This window comes from Pipra filicauda, unplaced genomic scaffold, assembly GCF_003945595.2.
Source record: "Pipra filicauda isolate LSUMZ 115617 unplaced genomic scaffold, ASM394559v2 scaffold167_size3244652_pilon, whole genome shotgun sequence".
Lineage (NCBI taxonomy): Eukaryota > Metazoa > Chordata > Aves > Passeriformes > Pipridae > Pipra > Pipra filicauda.
In genome coordinates, this window is record NW_024104184.1 from 492,039 (window position 1) to 511,101 (window position 19,063).

Below are 19,063 nucleotides of genomic sequence, written 5' to 3' on the forward strand. Positions count from 1 at the left end.
ACGCTCCCACTGCCCCTGAGCCCCAGGACCCAGCACAATGAATTGGATAAAGGAAGACCCAGAAGAAAACATTATATCTTTCTTTGACTGCTTGATGTCCATTATCACTGCATAAGTCAAACTTCATTGCAGCTGGCTACAGCCAATTCTACAGAGCAGCTCTACCACCATTCATCTGCAGAGGCAGACCTGTGCTAACCACACTCCTGCTGTTTGAGCAACTGATTCGTACCTTGAAGACTGGAATTTGGCTCTTATATGAAGACACATCAGCGTGTTAACTCAGCATTTGAATCCCTGTGAAGAGTTGGGTTAGTCCAGAGAGGTGGTGAATCCCAGAAGTATTCAGCCAGCCAAGCGACCCCCTTGCTACCCAAGTTTCAGCTGGCAGAGGACTCATGGCATTCCTAAATTATCGTGGCCACACTCAAAAACAGGATTTATGGCTGCTGCCCACAAAACCTTACATACACAAAAATGCAGTTCTCAATGGGTACAGAGAGCTTGACTCTCCTGCAAGTCCTTGAAATTTAGGGCATTTACCTCTTTTCAAAAAATAAATCACATCACTTATTTTAAAAAATTGTGGTTTTTTTTCTTACTTCTCCCTCTGATTCAGTTTAGAAATATGCAACTAAACAAATTTCTGCCCTCCATTTAAAGACTTGTTCAATTATTGCTTTTAACTGCACAGCAGTCTCAAATAGTTTTAATAAATGCTCCAGTTGAAAAAGCTGTCTTGCTCATCACAGAAGGAAAGCAAGAATAACCAAAGCAAGTATACAAATTCCATATTTTTATGGTTCCTATTTGGCAGGAGCAGGTAAGCGTGGTTGTTTCATCTAAGAATCTTCAGCATCTCACCCAAGGCCTTCATTGAGAGCGGAGTGTGACACTGCAGTAGCCCCTGAACAGGCAGATGTCTGAAGGGAGGCAAATGCCTTCAGATAAAGCCAAGGCAGACGACTTTTTCAGCATCAAAATGTTTGACAAACTCCTCTGAACACCTCTTCCTATTTAAGTCCTTTGTCTCCCATTTCCACCACTTCTTGAATTAATACCAACAACTGGTATTAATTGTCAAGAGATTTCCATCTCCTGACAAACTTTCATAAATATATTAAAGCTAGTATATACACAGCAGAAGTCTCTAGTCTGCAAGACAGGCTTGTCACTTCAACATTTATGAGATACTACTGTGTGCATTTTCATTTCTATTCACTTCCCTGTATGTAAAGTCTCCAGATGTGGCACATTCAAGTAAGAAAAGTATTTTTCTATTCTTTTCAGAGTGCGAAAGTTTGTCTAACCTGCAACTATTAAGACTAAACCATTTGGCAGTAACATGCTGTTACTTTCTCCTTTGCATCACAAATTCAGGTGGTGCTGTTGATTTATTTCACTGGTATTCAATAATGAAATGTTTGTTTTCAAACTTGCTACACCACTCTGAAGTTCACTAGGCTTTACCTACACATTAACATTTGTTAGTGAAACACTACAATTGAAGTCTGTAATAAAACACAGCTATTTTGTACAACAGTTTGGTAAACAACTCATTTATTTTAAATTAAAACTTCATTGTACGTAGGGGATAAGGAATCAAAGGACAATTGGTAGGAAATAAAGACACAGGTTTCCAATATTTTGCCTTAGAGCAATATAGTTTAAATATACCCATTGCAGCACATCCATGAACAAAATCATTATCAGGCTCTATCATGACTACTGGAATTCTACTGTGTTAATGCAGTTCATCAGATAATCTATAGCCATCTTCAAAAAAACCTGTATGAATGAAGAGTAACACCTAAGTAAAGATCACAGTTGCCAAGAATTCTTCATTTCAGTTGAAGTTCAGAACTTGAGTAGAGGGGAATCCAGATTTTCTTTGTTTACATCAGGACTCAGAGTGATAAGAGGCGAACTCAAATCAATTAACTGAAAGAAAAACAATAAAATTTAGCTAGTGTAGTCAGTTTTTGTACATGGCTACCAGCAGCTATAATCTCTATTAACAGTCTTCTTGGGCACTTTTTTTTTGTTTAGGGTTCCTATTGGAATTGCTATTTAGAATACAAGCACAACAATACCAGCACAACACTCAAGCTTTTATGGTCAGGTTTTTAAACATAAGCTCATTCCTAGGCAAACACAAGGTTCTCACAAAGTGGTTATTGCCCATACTCACCTTAAAAGCCTAAAGACTTTTCTGAGTTTCACTGCTATGCATATTCAAGTGACATTGCCATCCAAGTCAGGGCAGAGCACTTCTGAACTCCTCTGAACATGCCCCCAGAAGTCAGACTTCTGCGAGCCTCTTCTTTTGACATACTTTGAAGGACTTGATATTAAATTGATCCCAATTACATCTATTGTCAAAGACCACATCCTCATAGTTACCACTATTCATCTTACAATATCTAAAGGCATCTACCTTCAAGCCACTAATGTACAAAACACACTCGCCCAGAAATGCTTGTGAAATTTAGAGTAGATTCCAACAGACATCTTCAAAATGAAGAGGGGATTAGGAGAGGAGCTAAACAGTAGGGACAACCTTTCTTTTTTGATTAAAATGAGCTGCTGCCAAGAACTGAAGATGTGCAAAAAGAGAGAAACAACAGTAAGCATGCCCACTCTCCTGAAGACAACATTCACTTTCTGCTTCAGAACAGTTTAATTCTATAACAACTGCTTTAAGTGTTAAGTTCTTTCTACATCCTCCTCCTTTTCCTATTTGCAGATTGCTCACTGAGCTCTACTTAGGACACATTGTTTGATTTTAAACATTCTCTTTACTTAGAACACCTTAGATGTATATCATATTGAACTAATATTAAATAGTTCCTACAGTATTGTGGAGCTGCTCTGCCGACAAGGGTATGCAGCCAGCTGACATTTTTCTCCTAACATATTTGCACCCGAAGATTTATTCAAATCTTACCTTTATCTGCCCAGAGAATACAGGCTTATTCACTTCAGGAGTGTTGGAAAGGTCAATCAGAGGTCTACTTTCACATTCAAAAGTGCGTGAGAGAGATCTGTCTACTCCAATGTCTACCAGTAAGGCCTTTAAAAGAAAAAATAGTTCAGGTTTTCCACTCTATTCACCATGCTTCCTCCATAAACATTGAGGCAGTCAATTTAGCTTATACAGATGTAATAATCACAGGACAGGCTTCATTTACAGCTTGGTTGTTTTTCATGCAGGGTTGTTTGCACACGGTGCAAAAACCTTAGCTCTTGCTCTGCCAGCAATGGGGAAAATGCAGTGAGACAAAGAAAAAGAGCTCACTGGGGCATAAATCTGATTTCAAGTGAAAAACTTTTTTAACTCAAATTTAAAACAGAAGATTAATAACTCTTAATATTTAAATGACTTAACTCCAATTATTGTGCAATGTTATTTAGCCATATAAACTGTTATGTAGAGCTTCACATTTCAGTTATGCTTTTGTCCAGTGTAACTACCCTATACATGTACTGAGCAATTCTCTAACAGATACTTTGTGTCACCAAGCTAACCAGGAATATACTAATGCAATAACATCAAGTAATTAATCTACAGATTATTCTACACCTGAGTATTTGTAAATCAATAACCACTTTGACAGTTTAATATTTCAGAACTACCAGTTCACACCTTTCTCCTTAATGCCTGTGGAGTGCCAGCTTTCAACATGAAGCCAGTACATTCCTGAGAGAGGGGAAAAGTGCTCACTGAAAGAATTACTTAACACTTACCTAAGTTGACTGCTATGTGGACTTTGGGGTTTAATTCTCCCTCGCTGTATGCAGATTTGCACTCCTGTTAGGAGACTGAATATAGCTACAGCAGTGTTTTGGGTTATTGGGATTTTTTATCCCCAAAAGGGCTTTACAGCTGCAACAGGATCTGCCCAGTGACACTGTGTTTCTAATCAAATCCACAAGGATTTCACAGCACTTTTTCCAACGTGGAAATTCAATATAAAATCTGCAAGTATTTGCCTTTCAGCTTTGAGATGGAAACACAGTGGAAACACTGAACATATGTTCAGTGCTAAAAATAGGCACTAGAGGGTGCACACAGTTACAGCTAATCCGTTTTAACTTCATGTGTACCAAAGTGGGTTTTCTACTTGAAAATAATAGTTCAAATAACTTGGTTTCAAGCAGTTAACTTAGTTTTGTAGAAAAATGTATTGTCATTTACCTCAGGTTGTTTCTCTTCAGCCAGCTGATTTTGTACTTCAGCCTCTTTTAATTCGTTTTCTACTACTTCTGTAGCAGATTTTTCTGGTGAGAAGGTAAGAGCAAGAGGTAACACAGGTGGAGGAGATACATCGTCTTCTTCAGAAGATATCTGTGTCTTACTCTCTTCTTTCTGTTTAGAACTAGGGAAAAAGAACATCAGCAATAGTTGAGTTCTTTAATCAACATGAATTACTTAAGCCAATGCCCTAATCTCATTTTCTCCTTTTTTTAACCACAAGTTTTAATCATCAAAAAGATTTCCATATTTCAGCCAATAGAATGCTAGTTACCTGCAAAATACAAAATATTTCATGCTGCAATAAATGTATAGCCTACCCATGCAAAAGAAGAAGAGTTAATGACTTCAGGATGATGAAGAATTTAATCTTAATTGACATATCCATGCAGCCTAAACTTCACACATGCAGTCATTGATATTGCATATCACTGAGAAACCCCTTTCAGCCCCTGCTTGAAAGGAAGTACTGACACCAGCTGGAAGACCAGAGGCTGTAATCTAATTAGTATGATAAAGTCAATGTAGACAGAGTAATTGTTTCCTTGAGAGAAAAGACTATTTGGGACATTTGGCCTAAGTAACATCACACAGTTTTCTAGCCATGAATCATTCCTGCTTTAATACAGTTCCTCTGCAGCAGCCACAGAACAAGCCTGCAAACACATATATGGCCCTTATCAGAAGATGCTGAGCTGATAATATGAAAAAGGCAATATTACTTTCACAGAAAACAAATATAATTAACAAAAACACAGGTAAACCTGCTCAGAAACTAACGTTCAGTCAACTAAATCCTTGGCTTTTTGACTGATGCTTTAAAAAAGTGTAATTTTAGAGACCATTGGTAACAGTATAAAACAAAAGTTAAAAGTAATATGCATTTTCATCAGCTACTTTCCTTCATCAGAAGGTGATAGTAAAGTAGCACGAATGCCAAATCTGCTTTCAGACAGAGCATCAGATACAAGTTTTAGTTGTTCCCTAGCTCAAAAAATACAAATAAATTCCTATTAAAATTATAATTCTTTAATGTTAGATATTGACTCACCTCAGTAAGGCGTATAGCATTTTACTAGTCACAAGATATAAATTTTTATTAGGCCTATACAGCATCTATGCTCAAATGCTTCATTATAAACATTTAGCAGAGGTCCTTGAAACCCAAGAGTCATCGTTAAAATTAATTTAGAGGCAGTGTGCCTACAATAGTCATTTAATATATGAGGCATTCTGAATTACCCAGCTGCAAGTGTCTTTTTGGTAGAAAAGCTGGAACTTCGGTGAAGAGATGCAGCATGTGGAGAAAATGCCATTCTTGGTGCAGTCTTAGGGGTCACTGCTGGGAATCCTGAGGTCCGACGGACAGGTGTAGGTAAGCCAGATGGTTTCAGGATGGCAGGAGTCATGGAGGCAGGCCTCTCAGGAAAACAAAAATTCTGAAAGACCTTATCTTCTGAGGCTTTCATAGGAGTGCTGACTGCCATGGCACTAGAAAAAGAACACGCATTAGCCAAAACCTTCTAGAAACAGTTGGAATAAAACTATTCCTCCAAACAATAGAAATCTATTTCCCTTCCGTCAGTAACGGAACAGCAATCAGCTTAAAGGTGATAATCACAGCATAGTAAGGGCTTTACTTCTTAGAACTCTTCCATGAATGACTCTAGTCTATTTAGCACTGCTAAGAAAACCATCGGAGAGGATTGTTTGGTTTAGTTGTGGGGTTTAGTTTGTTTTAAATCAGTTTCAATAGGCACTAACACATCTAACCTGGAGGGTCTCAAGGATTGACAATGAAGTTCAAACTTTTAAAGACTGTTGCAACACCCAACCATGTTGCATTCTAAGAATTATGCCCCAGTGAATTTAGTTTTCAGTTAAGCCCTACCTTCCAGGTGTACCACAAAATGTTAATCCAAGAGATGATGTTGCTTTTGGTGCCAATTTGTTTGGTGTTGCATCTAAAGAGAAAAGTTTTGTTAACTGCTATCAGATTCATATTTATTTCTTTTATAAAAAAATATGTTTCAGTTAAAATACTAATTCCTTCTAAAAGGCGGACAGAAGTGTAATGAAACAAATAACAAGCATTCAAGGTAGCATTTTCTTTTAATAAGCAAGTTAGAAGAGAGGTTACATAAAGTATGTGCTTACCTTGAGTCTTCACAGGAACCTTAGTTTGACTTGTGGAAACAGACAAAACTCCAGCCTTGGGCTTTGGACATAGGCTTCCTTTTGCTGCACTTCCATCTTTATTCTGCTGACATAGCTGCTGCAGACTGGGAACAGAGCTCGGTCTCTGAATTCCACTGCCTGCAACCTCAGATGATGTTGCAGAAGATGAAGATTTAGCCAAGGTTACAGCACTAGATATTTTGGGAGTACTAGCTGATCTCACTTGCTTCCTGGATTTCTCAGTATTGGCAGCCTGCAGAGATGACACTCTGGTAGGTCTGACAAGGGCCAGCCTGCTTGTACTAGAGCCACTCGCACTAACTTTTGATGACATGCTTGATTTTCCTGAAATAGAAAGTTAAGTTGTACTTCTGAATCATCACTTATCGCTAAGTTTTTGACTAAGCAGAATAATTACATTCACATAGGAAAGAAAAATGGCAATTTACAGCATTTAAATTTATGTTCAAACAACCTAAGTTTATGGGAACACAAACAACTACTAAAAACTTACTCCCCAAATTTTCCCGCAATTTTATTTTAATGTCTTCTCACCAAATTCCTGAATTACTGCAATCAAGTGAAAGAATATTCACAGAATGACAATACAGCTTGCAGATTCAAGTTACACTTCCAGCACTCTCTCCCAGCATAGCTGACTCTCTTCCCTTAAGCAGCCTTTCAAGAAGGTAGTAGTTTGAGTTACAGTAAGTAATGCCATAGGCTAAACTACCCCACAAGGGTTTTTCCAGTTTTCTGTACAGTTCTTACTTATGAGTCTGTAGGTTACTTTCATTAATAGGATGAATCTTGACAGTTATATTGCATAAAATAGTTCTTATTAAGCTTTTAGTAATATATTATTATTCTCCCAGAAGCAAAGTACAAAACACAAATTTGCTGTAACTTGGTATCTTGAGAGATGTACAAGAATTGTGATGCTTACAACCTGTCAGTACTTTTAGGAGACTATTTTCCTGATCTTTTGAGACTTACTGAAAGGGTCAAATTGATGGCCTCATTATAGTATTAGCTTCTTGGCTGTATTCACTTTATCTCCCCAAAAGTGTTTTTTCCAATCTGCTTGAGTAAAGCTTATCCTTTTATTAGGCCTACAGAAATTTGCTTCCCCCTTCCTTCCAAATTTCAGTTGTTTTGGTGTTGTTCGGTTGTTTTTTTCCCTTTAATACCAGTTAGACAAGCTTAGAGCATTCAGAAGCTCATGTTCTTGGTTATAATAGAGAAGATTATATACAAAATTTTCTGAGCTTACTTTTCTAGCTGTGTCAGACCCTCACATGTAGGCATCAGGCTTTCATCAATCTAGTTTTTACAAATTATAGATGTCTAACATTAGTCCCCAGGGATTTACAGGGCTAGCGTAGAAAATTTTATTCTCCATTTAAAACATTTCTCACTGCTCTTATATATTGGACACCACTAAAACATTCCCAAACCCACATGCTTAACTACTTCAAAATTGATTTGTGGCACAAATCTGTAGTAGGAATTATTACCTTTTTTTACTATGGGAGAAATGGGTAAGCTTGAATTGAGACTTGAATTCACGCTGGAAAGTGATGACAAAGATGATGATGTAGTCCTTCTTGTGAGACCACTGGCAACACCAGGAAGTTTCAGATATGTCATCTTCCTTAAGCCAGGCTGAACCAAAGAACATAGCTTATTCAAAAGCAAAAAACCATCTCTTTAACACATTATTTTGCCATTATTTTTCTTGGTATTATAAAACTTTTCATTTGTGAATTTTAGAGGAGCTCCCGACTCAGATACAGTTTAAAAAGTGAGTTTTCTTAGAAACAGATCATTGTATCTGGATTATTATACAGACCTAGAACATCAGATCTATTTTTATTCCTGCCAGAAATTGAGTATAGACTTAAAGGGATTAAAGAATAAAAGAAGTCAGCCCAGGTGGCAGTATATGCTGGGCACCAACCAGCTGGAAAACAACTTTGCAGACAAGGCCCTTGGGAGCGCTAGTGGACAAGTTGAACATGAGCCAGCAATGCACCCTTGCAGCAGACAACACTGACAGTATCCTGGGCTGCACAAAGGAGAAGCGTCGCCAGCAGGTGAATGGAGGTGATCCTGCTCTCTGCTCAGCACTGGGAAGTCCACACCTGAAGATCTATGTCCAGTTCCAGGCTCCCCCATATGAGAGATTTGGAGCTACTGGAAAGAGTCCAACAAAGGGCCACTAAGATGATTAAAGGACTGGAACTGGAGCACCTCTCATCTGAGGAAGGCTGAGAACTGGGACTGCTCAGCTTGGAGAAGGCTCAATGCGGATCTCAATATATAAAAATATCTGCACGGACAGTGTCCCAGTGGTGCCCAGTGACAGGACTAGAGACAATGTGCAGAGTGGAACGCAGGAGGTTTTACCTCTGATCATCAAGAAATAAGTTTTTTACTGCCAAGCACTGGCACAGGCTGCCCCGAGAGGTTGCCAAGACTCCATGCTTGGAGATATTCAAAAGCTGTCTGGTCCTGGACAAATGACTCCAGGTGGTCCTGCTTAAGCAGAGTGTTGGACCAGATGACCTCAACAGGTCCCTTCCTTCCAGCCTCGATCATTCTGTGATTCAGTGAAGCGGCATGCAGCATTAAAGTAGGCACCTAAAGCTTCAAAACAACTGACAGCTGTAGGTATACTACCTTCATACGAGTTATGGCAACCTTTTCATATGGTATAGTTAACTACACACATCAAAAACTTTGTGTCTTACAGAAAACTGTTGATCACTTACCTGCAAGCTAGTGCTTTAAAAATAAAGGCAACTCATGTTAATCTAACACATTTACAGTTGCTCTTAAGTACATTTCCCTGTGTTACAGGGTTAGAGCACATACTCAAGAATGGTAATTATAAAGCATATATTACTTTTCTTTAAAACCATTTTACACAACAGTATAGCTTTAAATTAAATTAGAAAGTAAACTATATTAATTTTTCTTTCTATCAGAATATTACAGAAGTTATTTTCGTACTAAGAATACTTGCCATTACCTTACTTAGTGCAGGAAGGGCTTTTGTGTCTTGCACTGAGGAACTGCCACTGAATGAAGACTCGAAGACATCTGAAGCAACACTAGATTTATCAGAAATTAGATCTTCAGATGATCCCTTGCTGCTGAAGTCTCTTTTTGTAGAAATACTAGTATTTTTTCCTGATTTGAGCTGCAAATTTCAATGCAACATTTTAAAAGCTACTATTGTTTCTAGAAACCACACACACACATTGATTTTGTTAAGAAACAAAGACAATCATCATTGAAGAAGCCCCTGAACCCAGTGAAGTCCTTGGTGTTTAGACAAATACAGTGTGAAGTTAGTCTAGTGAGTGTATTTCGTAAGTACCAGAACACGTTTGAACCAAGATATTGGACAGTTCTGCAACAATTCATCAGCACAAATCTCATATAATCATGTTTACCCACATCCTGTTCCATACTGTAACAGCTGTTCCTTACAACAATATTAGACTCTCTGTTTAATATTCCTCTGCTTTACTCTGGCTTCCAAGGGATCAACATTACAATGGTAGACTGTATCATGCAGGCTGTTCCGAGAGTGGGGTACAATTTGGCTTGTTAAAGCATTAAGACTGTGCCTTTTCTTATAGCGCCCAAAATCAAGAAGATTTATACCACAAAGGAATCAAAGGGTCCCCTAGTTTCTATAGCTGATGGTTCTTAATAAGCCAATTAGAATACATTTAGAATATATTTGCATTTGGTCAAATAGCCATATATGTGGTTATATGTAAGTATAATACCAGTAATCAGTGCTTTTCATGATTGAGACAAGTTGTGGGCAGAACTAGACCTAAAAGATTTCCCTGTCCTATCTAAATCATTGTGGGGTTTCCCATCCCTGCCTCACCTCCACTGACAAGGGTTAACAGCAAATAATGCCATTTTTACACAGTCAGAGTAAAATTAAGTGTAAAATGAAGTATACATTAAGTGTAACAGTGCAGTAATTTTACCAGGAACAAAGCAGTGTTAGAAGCCAGTTAGAACAGAACCCAGGAATTACAATATTCACAAAACCAGAATACAACAGAAATTTGGCTGCAGATGCTCTACATTGTCATAATAAACAAGCTAGTTGGCTACTATACCAGCGTCTGCCCTACTTTTCCTTTTTTTATATATGTTTCCTGCCTGAGGACCTTATGAGGTAGAGAAGCATCAGAAGATTAAAATTCACTTTTGAAGACTGTAGATTAAACATTCCTAAAACACATAAAGGCCACGTTTAAAGAAAACATTGCCCAGAAGCTGACTTTACCTTTTCAACAGTCAACAAATTGCTTCTTCCAAGAGTACACGAAGGTTTTGCCATTGGCAGTTTGCCAGTTGCCTTTATATTTGTTTCCTCAGATTTCTGTTCTTGTGTCAGAGGCAAATTGGCGATTTTCGTAGGAGACACACAAATTTTAGCAGGGCTTCTGTTTGGAGGAATGGGAAGAGCATGTATTTTGCCATCTGACAAAAGCTTATTTGATGCCTTCTGAAAACAAGGTGGCAGCAGACATGCTGGGCTATCCTGCACATTGTATGTCTCCCGTTTAACAGATCTGGGACTTTTTTCTATCATTTTGTTTCTCAGTATTTTCAGCTTTGACTCTGAGTCCTCCACAAATGTTTCTGTAATCTTATTTTTCTGTTCTTCTGATTGGCTTGTGTTAGTCTCTTCATTCTTGCTTCCAGTCTTTATTTGCTGTGCCAACAAATGAGCTTCTTTGAAAATTTCCACAAATTTCTCTTCTTGAAGTGGGCTCCACATGAGTTTATCATCAAAAGCAGGCATGCTCTTGTTTGCTTCCATACAAGCAGCAATACATCGTTCTTTGTGTCCCACAGCTCCAACAAAAACCTCATCTTCATTTCCACTACAAAGAAAAATAATTTAGCCTGGCATCTTTCATGTGTCCATTTTGAAGGTTTTATAGGTAAATATACCTTTACTTACCTTGTTGAAGAGAGTGAAAGGTCAAAATCAAATTTTTCATCACTCAGAAGAGGAAAGTCTGAAACTATAACAAGGATTTTGTCACATTTTTTGCAATAAAAATAGTTGCATTATGCTTTGACAATTTGGTGAAGTTGATGTTTGATGGCAAAAAAAAAAAAATTTAGCTACCAAGTTTAAAAAATTAAAACATGTTTTAGGTCCAGGAAATTTAAGGTACTGTTGTGCATATCGCAGAATCCATTAGGTTGGCAAAGATCTCTGAGATCATCAAGTCCAACCTATGACCAATCACCACCACATCAACTAGACCATGGCACTGAGCGCCACATCCAGTCTTTCCTTAAACACCTCCAGGGACAGTGACGCCACCACCTCCTTGGACATCCCATTCCAATGTCTAATCAGCCTTTCTGTGAAGAAATTCTTCCTAATATCGAACCTAAACATCTCCTGCCACAGCTGGAGACTGTGTCCTCTGGTCCCATCACTGTTTGCTTAGGGGAAGAGGCTGACCTCCACCTGGCTACACCCTCCTGTCAGGGAGTTGTAGAGAGCAATAAGTTCACCCCACTGCAGAATATGACAATTGTGAGATGCCCAATTACCATGAAATAGCTCAATGCTAATTTCTAAGCATCCATAATAGGAAGATGGAATGTATCTTATCAGCAGCCTCCAATCAAGATAAGTGAGAATATATAATCTACAGCTATGTGACAATGCAGTTGTCCCATCAGTCAGTTCTTTTCTGGTTCAGGCCATCACAGGACAGTAGCAGGAGCCAGTGAGAAAGATTAGTTTTCTTGTTAGTTATTATATACCCTACATATTAAATGAACCAGCAGCAGACAGATAAGGAAGAGGGAGGAGCTCAGATGAGATATACAGAAGAAAGGTTGATGACATCAGTCACTGATACACAAACTCCTCAGGAGGCTTCTACCTCTGAGACTGCCAACAGCTGCCCATCCAAGGAAACGAGTACACAGAACATGACACAAAGCAGATACAGGATGTCTACTGATATAATAAGGTATGAACCAGGTAGAGAATGTTCTCCACCTACCATTGCTCACGCAGTACAGTTTTTCTTCAGTCACATGACTCGCACACACTGACGTTTCTTTTCCTTCCTCCATTGTGTCTGGAAAATACAGAATTAGCCATGCAATATGTTAAATAAAAAACTCCAAACAAAACCAACAGGGTCATGGACTTTGACGATACTGCCAAATTAGCGAGGGGGTAAGCAATCCCTTTGAAAACTATCATATTTAGGGACTGCCACACAGAATAGTTAGGGTTGGAAGGGACCTCTGGAGATCACCCCGTCCAACCCCCCCTGCCAAGGTAGGGTCACGTGGAACGTATTACACAGGAACGCGTCCACGTAGGTTTGGAATGTCTCCGGAGAGATTCCACGACCTCCCCGGGCAGCATGTTCCGGTACTCTGCCACCCTCGACGTAAAGTTCTCCCTCGTGTTGAGGTGAAACTTCTTGTGTCTCAGTTTATGGCCATTGCTCCTCACCTTGTCGCTGAGGACCACCGAAAAGGTCGTTTATGGGATGTCACACACCTCACAGTCCCGCCAACCTCCCACCGCCCCACCTCAGGCGAGCTCGCACGGGTCGCCCCTTCCCCGACCGCAACGGCGCCTCGGCCGCCAAACGTCGGGGAAGAGCCTCTAGAATCTCCACCACCCCGCAGCGCTGAGGAAAGGGCGGGAGCCACCCCACACACACTTACCACTCACCGCTCCCGCCAGGGCCGCTGCGCACCCGCCCGGCCGTTTGAAATGGCGCCCCGCTCACGTGACGCGTCCCGCGCGCCCTCATTGGCAGGTTCGAAGGATACACGAGCTCTCCCGGTGCATTCTGGGGCCTGTAGTTGGCAGGATCTCCCCAAGGGCCGCCCGGCCCGCGCCCTCTCCGGTGCTCCGGCCGCGCCGTGTCACCCCCTGCCTGGCCGGCCTCGTCAGCCATGGGGGTGGCAGCAGCCTTAGGAGAGGTGTGGGTGTTGCTGAGAGTCTCGGCTTCAGTGCCATACCAGGGAGCGGGGTGACTCCAGGCGCAGCCGCCGTGCTGGCTGCGGGGGAGCCAATTCCTTTGGTTTCCTCCACGCCTTTGTGATTGTCCTAGTAACTTAACGTCGCCAAAAATGAAGTTAAGAGGAGGTTCAAGTTGGACATCAGGAGGAATTTCTTCACAGAAAGGGTAGTCAAACATTGGAATGGTCTGGCTGGTGGGGTGGTGGAGTCACCATCCCAGGAGGTGTTCAAGGGAAGGCTGGACACAGCACTTATTGCCATAGTCTAGTTGACAAGATGGTGATCAGTCAAAGCTTGAACCCTATCGTTTCAGAGGTCTTTTCCAAACCAATGGATCTTGTGATTCTGTAAAGGGGATATATACCTAATCCTAAAGTGGCATAAGGAACAGCAAGATCCCTGGATGTTGGTCCTGGCTACTGCCAGTTAATATGGGCTGACTGATAGAATAGTTTTAAAAGTAGACCTGTGTTAGTAGAAAACAGCACCGTTCACAGTTCTTCTCACATTTAGTGCTGCACAGTGCTTATGGTTTTCTCCTAATAACGCATGGCCTCAGAAATTGTGTTCCAGTGATGTATTCTGTTCTAAGTATTTTGGGATGACTAAATCACTGGGCTGGAATTTATCAGCTGAATAAGAATAGTTTATAATAACCTGCAGATTTTCATATGCATAAAATATTCCATAACCCTTTCTCCCCTTGGTCACTTGTATTTTTTTTATCTTTCATGGAGCCCTGCAGGATCCATTTGTAACCTGAGTATAAAGCGAGTATCTTATGTATTAGCTAATATGCATAGTAAATGGCATGGATAGATAGGCTGTTGGGCTGAATATTAACATGCTCACCTCCCACCTCTTCTCCCTCCACATCACCCCAGGGGATCCTCCTGGCTGGCAGTGGTCAGTTGCACAGGGAACTGTCAGGCTTAGCTGCTTGTAAAGAAAGGCCAAACCTCATGATTACAGAATTTCTGTCTTCCAGCTTTTTATTTCAGGATTTTCTACCTGTTCTCTTTGGTGTTTTCCTCATTAGTCCTTGAATTGCTATTATTGATGTAACAATTTCAATCCCACTTTTTTACTGTTCTTCTCTTGCATTGCTTTAGCCTATATAATGTCTCAGTAATAGCTCAACAGCAAGTTTTTTTCAGTAAGTTGAGCAAGGGTCTGTGGCTGTGTTAATAACACTGACCTGTGCACATTATAAAGGAAAATTTTCCACAAAGAAAATTATGATAGAAGAATAAAAGTTGGGAGATTTCAAGAGTGCATTATGTGATCAAAAATCAACACTCACACTTCTGAAATGAGGCTTGTCCGTACCTCCCTTTGCTTGCTTCAGTCGAAAAATGAAAGCCATCAGTAAGATCTAGAAAACCAAGATGAAACTGATGGGGAAAAGGGCAAATATGTTGTAAGTGCTACTTATCTTAAGACAGAGTAAAAGAAATGTATCAAGAAAACTAAATACATACAGGGAAAACTCAGTGCATCTACCACCCTGTATATGTTACTTAAGAAAACAGAATCCAAAAGTTGTAACTGCCTATATTCTCAGGATCAGGTCTGAAAAAGCTAGAACTGATTCAAGTCAGTAATTCTTTACTGATGTCCAAACTTCTTCCTCCAAGTCATTGTAATATTTATATTTTTCTATATTTATTATATAACTAATAATTTAGAACGATTCTATGTCCTCAGTAGCTCCACTGGTTCAAGTGACACAGTTTTGCTCACATGGGTGAACAAGCTCAGTCTTAATTTTCTGGAGTGTAAAGTGATTTCCCAAGACATGTTTGGAAATTGCTAATTGTTTTAATAAAACTAAAGGAACCAGTTTTATTCATATAGAAACATAAATGCTATGTGAAGGAAAGGCAAAAGCCTTTAGAAATGCACCAGAACTACATTTTCAGGTTTGTCTTAATAGCAATTCTATGTGACAATAAGCTGAAAGTAACATTTAAATGAGAAATGTGGTTATTTTAATTTTTTTTATAGTTTAAAGATGATGTAAAAAAGTGTTTTGGGAAAGAAGGGCTTTGGCCTGTCTTCCCAAAGTACAAATTGAAGTGTGTTTGTTCACAAGCCCTACAAATAATTACGGGACCACTGGATTTAAGACCACCATTAACCCATCTGATCATGCCACACCCAGCTATTGGGCACAGCCTCTCGTTAATTAATGGCTTTAGGTGGTCAGGGAATAATAGGATGTATATGACTGTTAATAACCCTAAATCTCAAAATGGTTTTTTTGTGCTAATATATTGCTTATTGACTGCTTATTGAATGTGATCGTGTTATAAGTCAACAGTTTATAAAGAAGGCACCTGCTTTTTCATAAAAGTGTTTGAATATTAGAGCATATGTAAGTGAGAGTGGCTTGAAATTTCACTCCAGCCAAATTAAACCAAATTGCAGTTGTAGAAAGGAACTAAGTTTTACCCCAAAACAGCCTGTGATCTAATAGAAAATAATTTCCAGCAGCAGCACCCTCCATCTGTGCCTTACTTGTGGTGTTATGAATTTGGCAACACCTCAGCAGTGAGCTACTGTTTATAAGAAGAGATCCCAGCAGCTAAAAGAAGCCAGTCATTGGGATGACTCACTACTTGCCTTGTGAACTGCTCAAGGGAATTTCTTGAAGAACTATGTCAAAATCAGCTCTAGAAACCATTAATTTGAGATCTTTCATTGACACATAACAAGTATTCCCAGATTATTGTTGGTTAAGTTCGTGGGCTTGGAAGGAAGATTCTTTTTGTCTGTACTGAGTGAAAATTTTCCCCTTTTGTGCAAGGCAACAAGAGGATAAAAAAGGCTTTTTTCCTCTCTGCAAGAAGAAATCTGACGCAGTGTGAACCCAATCATCAAGGCACCATGAACGCCTGCAGGAGGTAAGCTGCACATACTGCATTCCCCTCAGGTAGGAACAGAAAAGCAAACGACTGGCAAATTATTCCTCTCATGGTCTTCACATGATGCTCCAGATGATCGTGAGCTGTGTTATTTGATTTGCAGCTATACAAGCCAAATTGTTCTCATACAAGTGTTAAATGTCTGTTTCTAATTCTGCAATTACTTTATGTAAAATCTCAACTGCAGAACTTCTGTTTTATTGATGAATTCCCTTTTGCATTTCCTAGTCTTTTATTTTTAACAAATCAGCTTTGACAGCTCTCTTCCAAGCATGCATAAGTATGTAATTTCTGGTTTAAAGTTCTTTTTTATTCATAGAACGTATCTGCACTAACATTTGTGGTAACCCCTACTCTTCTGCAGTAATAACAGCAGGAACATGTATGAACCAGAGCTGTAATACATATAATACTTCTCAGACCCGTCCCTAAGCTATAGGATCACAAACTAATTCATCTCCTTTTAGCATTCCAGTTCAGATGGAATTGTGAATATTAAGCCTTTTTTTCTCTTAAAAAAAAAAAAAGAAAGAAAGGCAGCAGGAACAAGGACTTAGCACTGGGGCTTAACAGGCAATTTTCAGTGGAGATAACAATAACTGGAGGTCTGTTGCCACAGGCTAACACTTCTAGCTTCAAACCATTTGGGAAAGGTGGCAAAGCAATGTCAAATGTTACTCCAGAGAATCCTGCGGATATGCTTTGTGTAGTTACTCCTGATTGGTATCTTTGGCTAATGAATACCTTGACACAGACTGCAGAGAGAAGTCCCCTCTGAAAAGCAGAGATAGAAAAACACATCAGAGCAGGATGGGAAGCTCACATAGCACATGCTGTGCTTATTGCCATGGATGAAAGCTTTGGAAACTGGTAATTTTTTATTTGAATCCTGCCGCTTTCATAATATTGCAAAATGAAAGGGTATGTTTTTTCTCATACAATGATCTGCATCAACAGTGAAGAGTAAGAGCACTGTGTCCTCTAACAAGCCCCTACCCAGTCTCAGCCTGTCAGTGGGAGAGAAATACCAAATGGCTGGTAAATGTTTTGCATTTCCAATTATGGAAATTATTTTATTAGCCTCATACAATTTGAAGAGCTCTTTCCCAAATCTAGTCAACAATACAATGCACACTCTGGATTTCATTACAAACACTGTTGAACTGTTAATAAAAAAGAATAATTTTTAATCTCAATCTTGCTTTCTTTTATATCAGGATACATTCTCTTCGTGCTCACAGGCAGAAAACCAACGGGAACAGAAGTGAGAACTGGCACAGCACCTCTGGGTTCAAGCACCAGCAAGGAGATGATCTTGTTACAGTCCATACCCTTTACACAGTGATCATCGTGATCCTTCTAATGGCACTTTGGGGAGCCTGGTCAAGAAAGAATTCATCCTTATAGAAGCAATTTAGCAGCTTTCTTTGTCAAGTATTTAAATAAGTAATTGTGTTGATTACCCATACCCAAGAAGTACAAATAATGGTCTCTGCCTATTTCAATTTACTTGAAACTGCTTAAATGGTTGCTACTTGTGGAAGTGAATTTAACAGACCATGATTTGTGAATGACAGATACCTGTTTGGCCTCTACATGTGTATATTACCCTCAGCACGTATATGAAACTTTGAAGCACAATATTCTAGAAAGAAGAGTTCAACTTCTGTTTTATTGGTCAACATTTTGTATGTCCACCCCAGCTTTCCATTTTTGAGCTTAAACTGTGGAGTCTCTACCTCTGCTAAGATTGCCTGTCCCAATCCATGGTAAAATATACACCAAAAGCAGGAAAATAATCTGCCATGTCATGACAACATAAGAAAAAAAATCAATAAAACCGGCTATCCTGCAGGCAAAGAAGGGTCTCTGAACATGTGAAATTCATCTACGTCGCTGAAGAGACTTTATACAGGACTTGCATCCACATATTTTTAATTTATGGTAATGATTTTGTAAACTCAGGAATAAAACCATGAAATAAGCTGTATTTGTAAGCATCCTTTGTCACAGAACCAGCTGGCTCAGTCTTCACTCTTGTATATATTTAATTTATCTTCAACCATTGCTTCCTTTTCCATAATTCATTAATGTCTCATGGCAGCACCAGCCTCTACATACACCAGCCTATTCTTGATGGGAGGTATTCCATATTCCCACTTTTTCAGGGAAAAGGAAGTAACCCCACTCAGACAACCTGCAAGCTTTCTGGAAGTACAGCCAGTTAGCAGCCTCTGTTAAACTCTTTGTTAGGTGTAAGGTTGTCTACACCAGATGAGCACAAGTTAATGGACATGCAGTTCTGAGGGGCAGTGAGTGCTGGGGACAATAGTTCAAGCCTTGGGAGTTAAACTCAGCTTAAACCCCAAATTTTAGCACTACCTAAACTAATAAATAAACAGTATGCCTCCCCAAAAAAATCCTGTGAGACATTTTGAATACTCACATAGATACACATCTGTAATTATGTAGTACCTGTAGAGAACACAAGTACCATGTACCCCATTTTGATATCCACCCATAGTCAGGAGGGGTACATAAACTGAAATGCCTCTGAGAAGAGCTCCACGGCATAGCTCCAGGAGTGTGTACAAAGCACAGTGTAGCACCAGAGACAGCCATGCCAGCTCTCAGCAGGTGGGTGTA

General features: G+C 39.5%; 1 protein-coding gene and 1 long non-coding RNA gene across 7 annotated transcripts; one reads left to right on the forward strand and one right to left on the reverse strand.

The window, feature by feature from the left end:
* Positions 1–1,543: 1,543 nt before the first annotated feature.
* GTSE1 (G2 and S-phase expressed 1) lies at positions 1,544–13,218 on the reverse strand. 5 transcript variants are annotated; one of them, XM_039379412.1, is made up of 12 exons: positions 13,190–13,218; positions 12,508–12,585; positions 11,439–11,502; positions 10,755–11,358; positions 9,468–9,638; positions 7,951–8,098; positions 6,413–6,778; positions 6,147–6,219; positions 5,498–5,746; positions 4,199–4,379; positions 2,948–3,073; positions 1,544–1,941 (listed from the first exon to the last, which is right to left on the reverse strand). In XM_039379412.1, exons 2-12 carry the CDS (start codon positions 12,578–12,580, stop codon positions 1,858–1,860), a joined length of 2,139 nt encoding a protein of 712 aa, XP_039235346.1. In that variant the 5' UTR covers positions 12,581–12,585; positions 13,190–13,218; the 3' UTR covers positions 1,544–1,857. The 5 variants fall into 5 exon arrangements, with proteins under 5 accessions (XP_039235346.1, XP_027587792.1, XP_027587793.1 ...); XM_027731991.2 differs by having other exon boundaries at positions 7,951–8,116; XM_027731992.2 differs by lacking the exon at positions 13,190–13,218 and adding an exon at positions 12,972–13,078 and having other exon boundaries at positions 7,951–8,116.
* Positions 13,219–13,366: 148 nt separating this feature from the next.
* LOC120322901 lies at positions 13,367–18,401 on the forward strand. Of its 2 annotated transcripts, XR_005562855.1 has the most exons (3): positions 13,367–13,450; positions 16,300–16,396; positions 17,635–18,401. It is a non-coding gene; the product is annotated as an uncharacterized LOC120322901 (long non-coding RNA). The 2 variants fall into 2 exon arrangements; XR_005562854.1 differs by lacking the exon at positions 13,367–13,450 and having other exon boundaries at positions 15,432–16,396.
* The last annotated feature ends 662 nt before the right edge of the window (positions 18,402–19,063 follow it).

Excerpts from the sequence above, each read along its gene's own strand:
- GTSE1 (XM_027731991.2), bottom strand. The coding sequence starts at position 12,580 with ATGGAGGAAGGAAAAGAAACGTCAGTGTGTGCGAGTCATGTGACTGAA. Across the intron at positions 6,220-6,412 it reads GGTTCCTGTGAAGACTCAAG|ATGCAACACCAAACAAATTG; the intron begins GTAAGCACATAC and ends TTTTCTCTTTAG. Across the intron at positions 1,942-2,947 it reads TATTCTCTGGGCAGATAAAG|TTAATTGATTTGAGTTCGCC; the intron begins GTAAGATTTGAA and ends TTTTTCTTTCAG.